Here is an 11427-nt window from a genome sequence, read left to right on the forward strand (position 1 = left end):
CCTCCACTATGGTCAATTGAGGCGTCCCGGTATTGGTTTGTACACACTTTGCACTACTTCACTGTGGGTTGTATGGCTATTTCATCAATTGCTTCCATACTGATACCTCAAATCAAAAAGCAATATTATCTTCCTTCCACACAATGAAAGATGATGTGACTGTGTTCATTTGCTATATTATTGGGACACAAAATGTAACACCCATCCATCTTGTGGTGTGTGGTCTTAAAACCAGTTTTATTAAGCCATCGTTTGATATTCAGCTTGTCAGAATTATGAGGATAATGTGATTGCTTCCTTTTTTGCTCCTCTCACTAGCACAGCGTTAGACCGAATGACATTTGGATTATGTGAAATTGATACATACAGACGCCATAATGCAATGAACACTGAGTGTGTCTACTCTGCAGACAGCTAGACAGTGGAGGAAGCAGTTAATATTGTTGGGGGACTCCAGTGGGGGTGGAAATCACCAGGCGATTTCATTAGTGAAATGAAGTTTGTGTGATTAGTTCCTCCTCTCTGGTTGAAGGTGCTGAAGGTGCTAATCAGTGAAATCAGGTGGACACCGTTTTACACTGATTCCACCTGATTCCCTACCGATTATATCAGAATTAAAAAAAGATCCAGAAAACAGAAATTACATATGACTGACATGTCAAATATATAGTCCTTGAAAACCGATGTGCACAGCATACACACGGGTAGTTAGGTTTGCTGCCGCCACACACACACACACACACACACACACACACACACATACACAGAGCAATGTTTCCAATTTCATTGCACACTCACAAGAAATTAAGAAACTAATTGGGCCTGCTGCAACTGCACCGACATATTAAACACAGCATGTTTTATTCAGAAACTTGGCAGAGACGTGTCAGTGGTGAGTGGGTGGGTGTTTGTTTGAGTGCCAGTACTATCATCTGTGTGTTTGTGTTTACTAGCATCAGCTCGCATGATAAAGATTTTCAATATCCTGCAGCCACCTGGCACATGGATGTGAAAACACACACTATGTAGGACCATTGTCACTGATGGCTGCACTCCCCATTTTCAGAGAGAGAGAGAGAGAGAGAGGGAGAGGGAGAGAGAGAGAGAGAGAGAGAGGGAGAGAGAGAGAGAGAGAGAGGACCATAATGATGAAATTTGTCATGGCACAGATATTAGAGTTGTATACAAGCACTCAAGGGAGACAAAACCGATTTGAACTTATATGTAAGTCTAATGATTTTTTTTTTTGCCAGTACACACACCAAAGTGAGGCTGCAAAGCAAAACATATTATGTTTATATTTCTGTACAGTATATACAGCTCTGGAAAAAATGAAGAGACCACCTATTATTTTATGAATATCTGTATATTTCTATGGCAGTGGTTCCCAAGCCTCTCTCTGCATCAAAAGAAGCTTGGAAAACACTCTTGCTGGTTGAATACTGACCAGAGAAATTAATACCATTATTGTTGCGTCGACAGCCTCAGATAATCTCCTTCATGAGTCATTAAACTGAATGTTTCATGACAGCCAACCAGCACTCCTCCCACCCTTCATTTTTACATATGCTCCCACCCCACCCCATTCTGATAAAGAATATGGGTTATTCAAATCCAAATACTGATTGTTGAACCTTTCCTAAGCGAAGGCATTGTTATCTTTATATGGGTATAAACTTGTTTAGTTACATTATTCAGTGTATAATGAGATTGTGTATTTTTGGTATTTTAACCAGTTGTCATTTTCTGCAAATACATGTTCTGAATGAGAGTCTTTTTGTTTGAAGTTACAATGAGATGCGGTCAATAGTTCATAAAAGAATGTCAAAAGTTGTCAAAAAAATTTCCAGACACATAAACGGTGAAACTGAAAATTTGGATGTGTTTTTTTTCCAGAGTTGTATCTATGTAAAGGGAAATAACTGAGGGAAAATACCTCTCACCCACTATAATACACACACACACACACACACACACACACACACACACAAGTTTGAGTTTGAACAAGTTTCTGTATGTCTGTATGTGAAACTTTCCAGTTTCACTCTTTAACAATTCAAATACCTTTTGTATGCAGCAAGTGAAGAGGCGAATTAATTCATCACTTGCATTGGTAATATTGAGCTCCAGGCTCCATAATATGAGGTAAGCCGGTAGATGGGGATGTGTGGGATGTACACACACACACACACACACACACACACACACACACACACTGTTGAACTGAATTGAATTGAATGAAACTGCATGACATGGATAGCGGGGCATATGTAGGATGTTAGCATTGAAATGTATCACTGAGGAACAAATGGCAAAGTTGCAGGCTATAAGATTTGAAGCCGTGGTTCAAATGTTCAACAATTGTCTTTCAGGTGCACGTGTGTGCATGTTTGTGTATGTGTGTGTTTGTGTGTTTGTGTATATGTGGGAGGGGGGGGGTGTGAACTTTGATGTGAACTTTCCAACGGCATTTGTCAATATGTTGTTTCCAGCCTCTGGGTTAATCATACACATCTCACTCAAGGTTAACTGTTTTTCTATACAAAATCAACAGGCAGCCTCCCACATCACACCTGCAGGAAGAATATAATACAATGACTATATCATCATGACTCTAACACCAAGCCGACTACCTGTCTGGGAATCAGTAAAAAAGCAGAGAATCAGAAATGGCAACATGAAGCAGCAGGAGCGAGGTGGAAGGAATGAGGGGAATGGAAGGAAAGAAAGAATAATACATGCTCCAGTGGAAAGGAAAATAACAAGGTTGAGGAAAAGACAGAGACAAAAGAGAGAGATACCTTGAGAAAAAATGTAGAGAAGAGAAAGACAGGAAGACCGAGAGAGAGAGAGAGAGAGAGAGAGAGTATGAGCCATAGCTCTCTAATGTAATGAGCTTGGCAGGCTGCAGCAGGAACAGCAGTATCATTGGAGGACTGTGGAGTGAAACGATGGTGATTTCCCCTTCAGCAGGAGAAGATGCAGATGGAGCCGAGCGATGCCGCCACCACATCATTACACACACACACACACACACACACACACACACACACATGCAGGCACACACACTCTCACACACACAAATTCATTGTCTTGCATCGTCTTAACCCTTAGCCTAACCTAAACCTACCGAATTCTATCCTTAACCCTAATCGCAAGTCCTAGACCCCATCTAATCTTAACCTTAAACCTAACCTAACCTAATTTAAACCTAATCCTAATTCTAATTTTAACCCTAAACCTAAGTGTTAAACGGAAACTAACCACTAGTAGAAGTGAGGACCAGCCTAAATGACTCACTTCACAAAAATGCCCTCACTCTGAAGGTGTAAAACTCAAATCGCTTCCTATAAGGATAGAAGTACAAGAACACACACACACATACACACTCACACACACACACACACACACGCAGACAGCTGTGTGACGGCATAAGCACAGCAAGGCATCACCATCGTTTTACCACAGCAGTGCTGACGTCACCGACATCGCCGCCTCTCATTCCTCCACTTTGGCGAGAAAGGCAGCCTGCCGTCACATCGAGCCAATGGGAGCAGAAGGAGTGTGTGATTGAATGATCGGGAGTGTAAAGGAGGAGGCTATACCTCATTTAATCCATCTGCTCTCTCTCTCTCTCTCTCTCTCCCTAATCCCCAGAGCATCCACATCTCCCTTCGCACTCAGGCAGTGCCTTGTGTTTCTGTCATTCAGATCCATTCTTACTTGGTGAATTGTGAAGAATATTTCACTTCCATAGCAATAAATGGACTCTCTTATGAGCCATTACTTCTCCACTCGCATACGTCAGAATAAAGCAATAAGTCAACTCAAATTCTCCCACTGAGTTACTCAAGCTTTTACAGAGAACACTGAAATCCTGATTTTGCAACAGGTAATGCTCAGTTGGGATGTAGATAGATGGATAGATGGAGAGAGTGACAGAGACACCGGGTGAGAGAGACAGAAAAAGAGACAAAGAGGGAGAAGAGAGAGATTTGATTGTTCTTTGGTCAGTTGTAGACACTGGTTGTCCTTGTGCAATTGTCAATGAAGACATTCATTAAAATCTAAATTGCTTCAGAGGCACAGCATTAGTTAGAGTAGGTGGGTTGTTACACACCTGGAAAGGTTGAGAGGATTACTCATTTAGCTGGCACAGTATGGATGATTCATCCACTTTAACTGCTAGGCAGAAAACTCTACTGTTATAAATGTTACAACACTACTATTGCTACATTACATTAAGAATGGAAATAAGAATAAGAGTAAATATATTTGTATAGATTAAACTAAACCAGCATCTACAACTGAACACTTGCCGGCATCTTCTTCAAAAACGTTTAGGCTCAAATGAAACTTAAGAAGCTCAGGATGCTTGCAAACACTGAGCTTATTGTTTTGTTTTTAATTTGATAGCTAAATGGTCTCAGCAGTGATAATTTGCGTTTTGTCTCAAACAACAGGGAATGCACTATCAAATTAAGTTAAATCTAAGGTTTTCATTTCATGTCAGCAGTCATTTCAGTATAATTACAATCTGTGACTTTGTGTCTATGCATCCCACGCTGATCAATACCTAACCAGCATCCTTTGTACTCCTAAATCAATTGTAATGTTTTGCACGCAATAAGCACTTGGAATCTACAAAAGCTGTTGAGAGTTGGATTACTGAATGTGACTTGAGATGCCATTAAACACCATTAAAGATGCTATCCAACCAGTGTGGTTACCATACATTTATATATCAGCCTCCTCTGTCTGTAGCCAGCCTAATGAATGTGTGTATCAATGTCCCAGCATTCTTCCAGACTGGAGATTCCCCCAAGGACATTTCATTAGGGGCTGTGAGAAGAGGCAGGAGATTAAAGTGCTGTAATTTGAATGGGGAATCCCCCAGGATCACATGTGGGGTGAGAAGAAGGCTGACACACACACACACATAAACACACACAAAGACATCCTTATTAAAACCATTCTGTGTCATCTGTATGGTATGTGGGTGGCTATGAGTCCCTCAGGTAGTGTGTATGTGTGTGTGAGAGAGAGAGAGAGTGTGTATTTGTGTGTGTGTGAGAGAGAGAGTGTGTATTTGTGTGCGTGTGAGAGAGAGAGTGTGTATTTGTGTGTGTGGGCAACAGAGCCACTGACGTCTGAAGGCTCAGGGTTATTACAGCATGGAGGGCAGACTGTGCGCACAGCACCACAAATACACACACCCAGGGGGCCTCCGTCCAATAGTCAGCCACAAGCAGAGGAGAGGAATCCACTTACCCAGACAGAGACAGAGAGCCCAGCCTCCACCCGTCTGCCATTAGATAGACCTTTCCTCCATTGTATATGATGAATTCTTTCATTTCCACTGATTAGATTAGCTCTGGCTGCTGAGCTCATGGGGGGGGGGGGGGGGGGGGGGGGGGGTGTCTGTGTGTGTGTGTGTGTGAGACCGTACTATAAGTGGTTGTGAAAGGTTATAGTATGCCAGTAGTATGCCTCTAGGATGATATAGTGTATAGACTACAACTAACTATATACTATGAATTATATACTATTATACTATTTACTATAACAATATACTATATTCTGTGTACTATATACTATAATATAGAGTGTAACTATATACTATATACTGTGTATTATACACTGTAATATAGAGTGTAACTATATACTATAACTATATGATATAGTGTAACTATATACTATAATTCTATACTATGTACTATATACTATAATGTAGAGTGTAACTATATACTATACTATAATATAGTATAATGATATACTGTAACTACAGTACTATATACCATAACTATGTACTACTATATATTATATACTATGTACAACATACACACTACATGCTATATACTATGTGCCATAATCCATTACCAATGCTAAATACCAATTAGTGGTGCCAATCATAGTGACTCATTTAAATAAAGGTAGACAGAAAGTGATGCTTTCAAGACAACTGGAGCTGTCTCACAGTGTGGCTGAGCTACATTAGGCAAAAGGCAGAACAGAGAAACAGAAGCAGAGTGAACGCATGGCATGTCAACTTGACTGACACTTTCGTAGTAGCTGCCTTCTTTGATGTCAGATTTTTCTTCATTACAAGACACTATACCTGTTTTGGCTGTCAGCATTGTTTTGTTCAGTAGATAAGGGTTTTATAGAGAAAAACGTGTGCAGAACAGTGAATAGAACCATTTAAAAGGAGTACAAGGAGTTCCAACATCCTTGAAGTTCAATCCCTCAAGTGTGTTCTACAATGTTACATGATGAGGCTATTGGAAATTGTTTTGTTTGAAGTAACAAAAGAACAGAAAAATAAACATAGTTCTTCATTATTCTTGGTGGTGTCTCCTTTGGAAAAATCTGCACAACTAATAGAACTTATTGAAACTATTTTTGTTGTCTCAACGAAATACATCCATATTGCATGACAATGGGTTACACCCAGGTCAAAATCAGTCCATAGATAAAGACAAGAGCCTGTACAGTGCAGGCTTAACATTGCCCCAATAACTCTATTTAATCAATAACACTGACAAATCATCCCTATGAGTCTTCTTCTGCACAAGAGGTCCGTGGAGCTGCATTGTCAATGTGACCAATTAAGTTTGTCCACTGGAAGCATCGTCAGTACAAATATGTGTGGGCTCTTATCTTTATCCAGTACAACCAGGCTGTGCTGTGTGTTGATGTCTTTAGGGTTGGAAAAACTATTAGATTACATGTACTTGGATTACAGTCATCTGATTACAGGATATTGGTAATTGTAATCAATTACAGTCACTGAAAAGAAATAATCATATTACAATTACCTCTGAAAAATCAGGTGGGTTACACTGAAACTTATTAGAATTAGATGAGATTATGGACAACATTTTAGGTTCAGCTTTAACATAATGATAACTGCATTCAAATTTCCTATAATTTTTCTAGAATAAATTGTCCAGTGAATTTAATATTCTATGGATTTACTTCATATCTTTTGGATCTGGTAACTGAGCGGATTGTGTCATCGATTACAGTTGAAGCAGGAATACAGTAATCAATAATGGTTTAGATGTTAAGTAATTGCAAATATCATTTCAACCAGCGGAAATGAGCACTGATGCAGCGGCTTGTTGACTTGCTCTGTTCATGGTGCTGATTAATTAAACTGGTTCAGGGTGCTGACCTTGGTGCTGAAATGTTAGTGACGTGGTCTGCATCCATCCCGACCGCCATGCTGATACTAGGCGCTAATATTTCTGGTGCTCATAGGGTTACAGAAACATTATTTATACCATACCATACTGGTAGGGAATGCATGTGATATCATGGGAATACCATGAATTGAGCTTTAGGCCCAGTCACAAGCCGTGTGTTGTACTTCAGTGTTCAGCGATCACATTTTACATGCGCGTCTTGCATGGGCGTCAGTTGGATATGGGCTCTCGCCATACCTTAGATTTGATCTTGTAGTTTTTTATGATTATAATGGACAGCAAACATCAAGCAAAATTTGTCAGAAATCTATTTTGATACCATATTTCAAAAAGTCAAATCTGCTGAGCTTCAGGACCAAGCAGTGTGCGTCTGTGCAAAATAGTTTGGTGATCATTTATCACATTCATAAAATAATAATATTTAGTCAGTCATCAGGCATTGATCCACACTTCAGTAGATATAAGCGGGTTTTGAAGTTTTGGTGGCAGATGACTTTGCCCTTTAGTGAACTGACGCAGCTGGCATCTTACCTTTTAAACAATATATTGCGAGCAATGAAAAGTGTTGAATATTAATTCTGGTTTAGTCCATGATCTGCACAAATGCGATCGTGGGCTAAACCTTTTAAAGGAACCTGGATCACTGAGCCCGCAGCCACCACGTCACTCTCCTGACATCAGCAGCGCAGCTTAAATACCCGCAGCGCCAAAGAGTGTAAACATAACCAGACGCGCCTTCATATGGGCGCACCGGGAGCCAAACACACTGCCAGAAGCTGCACAGACACAAACTTCCAACATTAGGAACTAAATGGTAGGATATTCTGGACGTATTTTTCCTGTTGACCGTTTAATTTTGAGTAACTCTGTAGTTCCTGTGATACTAGTTTTCGGAAGATTAAAGAAAGTTGCCATAACTTGGGCTCCCCCGGTGCATTTGGTTTTAATAATGATCAACGATACCCTTTTGTCTGGTGAATTGGACACTAACGTTTCTGAGCCGCTGCCGCCTCTCTCTCTCAGCCACAACCACAGCGCTTTCCCTCCTCTCCGCCTGGAGTCCAAGTCTCTGGTCACCTCGGCCACGATGTTCGCTGTGGGCGTCCTGGGGAACCTCATAGCCATAGTTGTGCTGTGTATCTCCAAAAAGGAGCAGAAGGAAACCACTTTCTACACACTGGTGTGCGGGATGGCCATCACGGACCTGTTGGGTACTTGTTTCACCAGCCCGGTGGTGATCGCCACCTATGTGGCCAGCCGCTGGCCGGGCGGAGCTCTGCTCTGCCACTTCTTCTCCTTCTCCATGCTGTTCTTCGGCTCGGCCGGGATGTCCATCCTGTGCGCGATGTCTGTGGAGCGTTACCTGGCCATAAACCACGCGTACTTCTACTCCCAGCACATAGACCGGACGATGGCGCGCTTTGCGCTCCTGGGCGCGTACCTGGCAAACATAGTGCTGTGCATTATGCCGAGTTTTGGCTTCGGGCAGCACGTGAGACACTTCCCTGGGACTTGGTGTTTCCTGGACTGGAGGGCGATGGATCCGCTCGGTGCCTCCTACTCCTTCCTGTACGGCGGCGTGATGCTGGTGCTGATTGCGGTGACCGTTTTGTGTAATTTTGCGGTGTGCAGGTCGCTGGTGGGGATGAACCAGAGAACCAGGATAGTCAGGACGGAGGTGTGCGTGCAGGGCGGCTCACGGCGCCGCTTCCCTCGGCTGCCGTCAGTCACCTCTGCGGCGGAGATCCAGATGTTCTGGCTTCTGATCTTCATGACCATCGTTTTCCTGGTCTGCTCCATCCCGTTAGTGGTAAGGAAAATAGACTGTACAAGGTGCACCTGTTATTCTATTCTATTCTATTCTATTCTATTCTATTCTATTCTATTCTATTCTATTCTAGTCTTATATCAGCATGCTTCGGGTATTCATGTGTGTCAAAGATCTTAACAGACTTTATTGCAGTTTTTGTCTGATCTTATTACAGTGCCAGTTATAGTTGTAATCTGACACATTCTCTGTCCCCTTTCCTCCATCTGACAGGTGCGGATCTTTGTGAACCAGCTGTATGACCCGTCTTACATTTCTTCTGGGGGGAAGCCTGACTACCGCAGTGACCTCTTGGCTATCCGCTTCGCCTCTTTCAACCCCATCCTGGACCCATGGGTGTACATTTTGTGCCGGAAGAACCTGCTGGTGAAGGGCTGCGAGAGGCTGAAGCGGGTGGTCGGCCAGGTCAAGGAAGCCCGTGACGACGACATCGGCTGGGTGGGAGGTCAACACTCACCTCCGTCTTTCGAAAACAGCAACGACACCAGTTACGCGTCATTACGCACAGCCAACTATAGGAACGAGGTCGAGCACCAGGTTTCCGCCATGACGAAATCCTTCACAGACTTCGCCATGAGACAAGCGTGGGACTACGACGCCGCCCGGGTCAACTTTCACCCGTTCAGCGTCGAGCCTACCGCGGTCCTCGAGTTTGAGACGGAAATGACAGCTGCGTCCAAACCGACAGTGGCGGCGCCGTCTCCAGGACGCAGCGGCGCGCGCTCGGCAAAGTGCGCTCCGGCGCACGTCAGAAAAGTGGATATTGTCACGTGCACGTTTAGCACACCGAGTTCCTGTCAGTCAGAGAAATGCCTTTGATGGACTTGATGTCACCTAAGACCCATTTAGAAACATCTCAGCAGCCGCTGCAGGAGTCCCGCTTCATGCACACAGACAAATCATCAGTGTTCATTCAGCTGAGTAGAAATCAACACTATGCCAGTGTTTAGTCAGTCCACACTCATCAGTTAATTTAACACTTTTAGATAGTTTTGAACAGCCGCTCCAGAGCCACGTCAGCTCTATGAACAAACAACACTCCAATCAACACTTGTCAACTGCAAATAACTGTCACTGAAAGATCAACACTTCTTAACACTGGAAAATTTGCTGTCATGCATCTAGTACTGCAGAAAATGCTTTCTTTAATGTCACACAGTAGAACCAAATAGTACAGCAGGTACAGCAGTAGTTTGGCAATCACGCAGTAAAAACTTTACAATGGCTACATGTGTAGAGGAATCTGATTTGGCCTAAAATGGAAATGCTGCTGAAAGCACACAGGTGGCATTCAGAGGCGAGGATAAAGCTTGTTATGTTACCAAGTGTGTGTAACAGTATTATCATACCCTATGGGTACAAATACATGGTGAGAAATTCTAGGAGTTTCACACAAGTTTGATACACTTTGTGAATCTATATAGATATTGAAGAACGTTTTGCAAAAGACATATTTATATTTTTTGTTGTGTAATATGATGCATTACTCAAATTCACTAAGGTGTTTTGTTTTGTTTTTTTCTACATGCTGCTATTTTACTCTGTGCCATATACCAGTGTTGCATGATGCAGGGAAAACTGAATGTACCATAATTGATTATGTATTAAATCTTGTTTTATATTACACATTTGCACATTATATTTTGATAATTGTAATCGATTCGTGAATGGCCAAAGTGAACAAATCACTTGCTGATAAAACAATGAAAACACGCCTGGGTGTCAGTGTTAAAGCTGTATGATCTGTCATGTGAATGTGTCGGTGAGTCTGTGGAGGGAAATAAAAAGCCACTGAGGACAGTTTACACCATGTATACCTCCCATGCTGTGTCTAATAAACAATGAAATGACACTGAAAGCATATTCCTGACTACTATGTTTTTACCCGTTCTGATGGAGATGCAGGCCCGGTGGCTGATGGGTAGGAGAACGATGCCCTCTTCAGTCCAATATGGTGACAACAGCTTCACTTCTTGCTCTGCTTATTTTCAACCAGTAGGCGGCGCTACAACATAAGGAAGCGCCACCATTCATACTGCAGACGCACAGTTTTGAGCGGAATACTGTTTTACAGTATGTATGCTGTATTAGAAAATCATTCTTGTTCCAAGTCAGTTGGAACAAGAATTCAACAATGTGAAGCTTCATCTGTGAATTACAAAAATGAAAACAAGGTGTATTGTATATTTAGAAAACTTTATTCCATTAGAGGATAATACCATACAAAAATAAAGGAAAATTTGTATAATAATAATAATAATAATAATAATAATAATAATAATAATGATAATAGCAGTTGCTGGTATTGTCCTAAAATATTGAAGTATATGTGAGATACTGGGAGTGTGTAACCATGTTTGGTTTCTATACTTCCACTTGGAAATGAGAAAA

General features: G+C 41.9%; 1 protein-coding gene across 1 annotated transcript; it reads left to right on the top strand.

Moving 5' to 3' along the window:
- The first annotated feature begins 8157 nt into the window (after nt 1-8157).
- Nucleotides 8158-9855, top strand: ptger4c (prostaglandin E receptor 4 (subtype EP4) c). The gene is made up of 2 exons (XM_071896311.2): nt 8158-9018; nt 9250-9855. The coding sequence occupies exons 1-2, from the start codon at nt 8158-8160 to the stop codon at nt 9853-9855; spliced, it is 1467 nt and encodes a 488-aa protein (XP_071752412.1).
- The last annotated feature ends 1572 nt before the right edge of the window (nt 9856-11427 follow it).

The sequence above is a fragment of the Centroberyx gerrardi genome, chromosome 13 (assembly GCF_048128805.1).
Source record: "Centroberyx gerrardi isolate f3 chromosome 13, fCenGer3.hap1.cur.20231027, whole genome shotgun sequence".
NCBI classification, from domain to species: Eukaryota; Metazoa; Chordata; class Actinopteri; order Beryciformes; family Berycidae; genus Centroberyx; species Centroberyx gerrardi.

Coding starts and splice junctions, on each gene's coding strand:
- ptger4c (XM_071896311.2), top strand. CDS start 8,158: ATGATCAACGATACCCTTTTGTCTGGTGAATTGGACACTAACGTTTCT. Junction 9,019..9,249: donor TCTGCTCCATCCCGTTAGTG/GTAAGGAAAATA, acceptor TCCATCTGACAG/GTGCGGATCTTTGTGAACCA.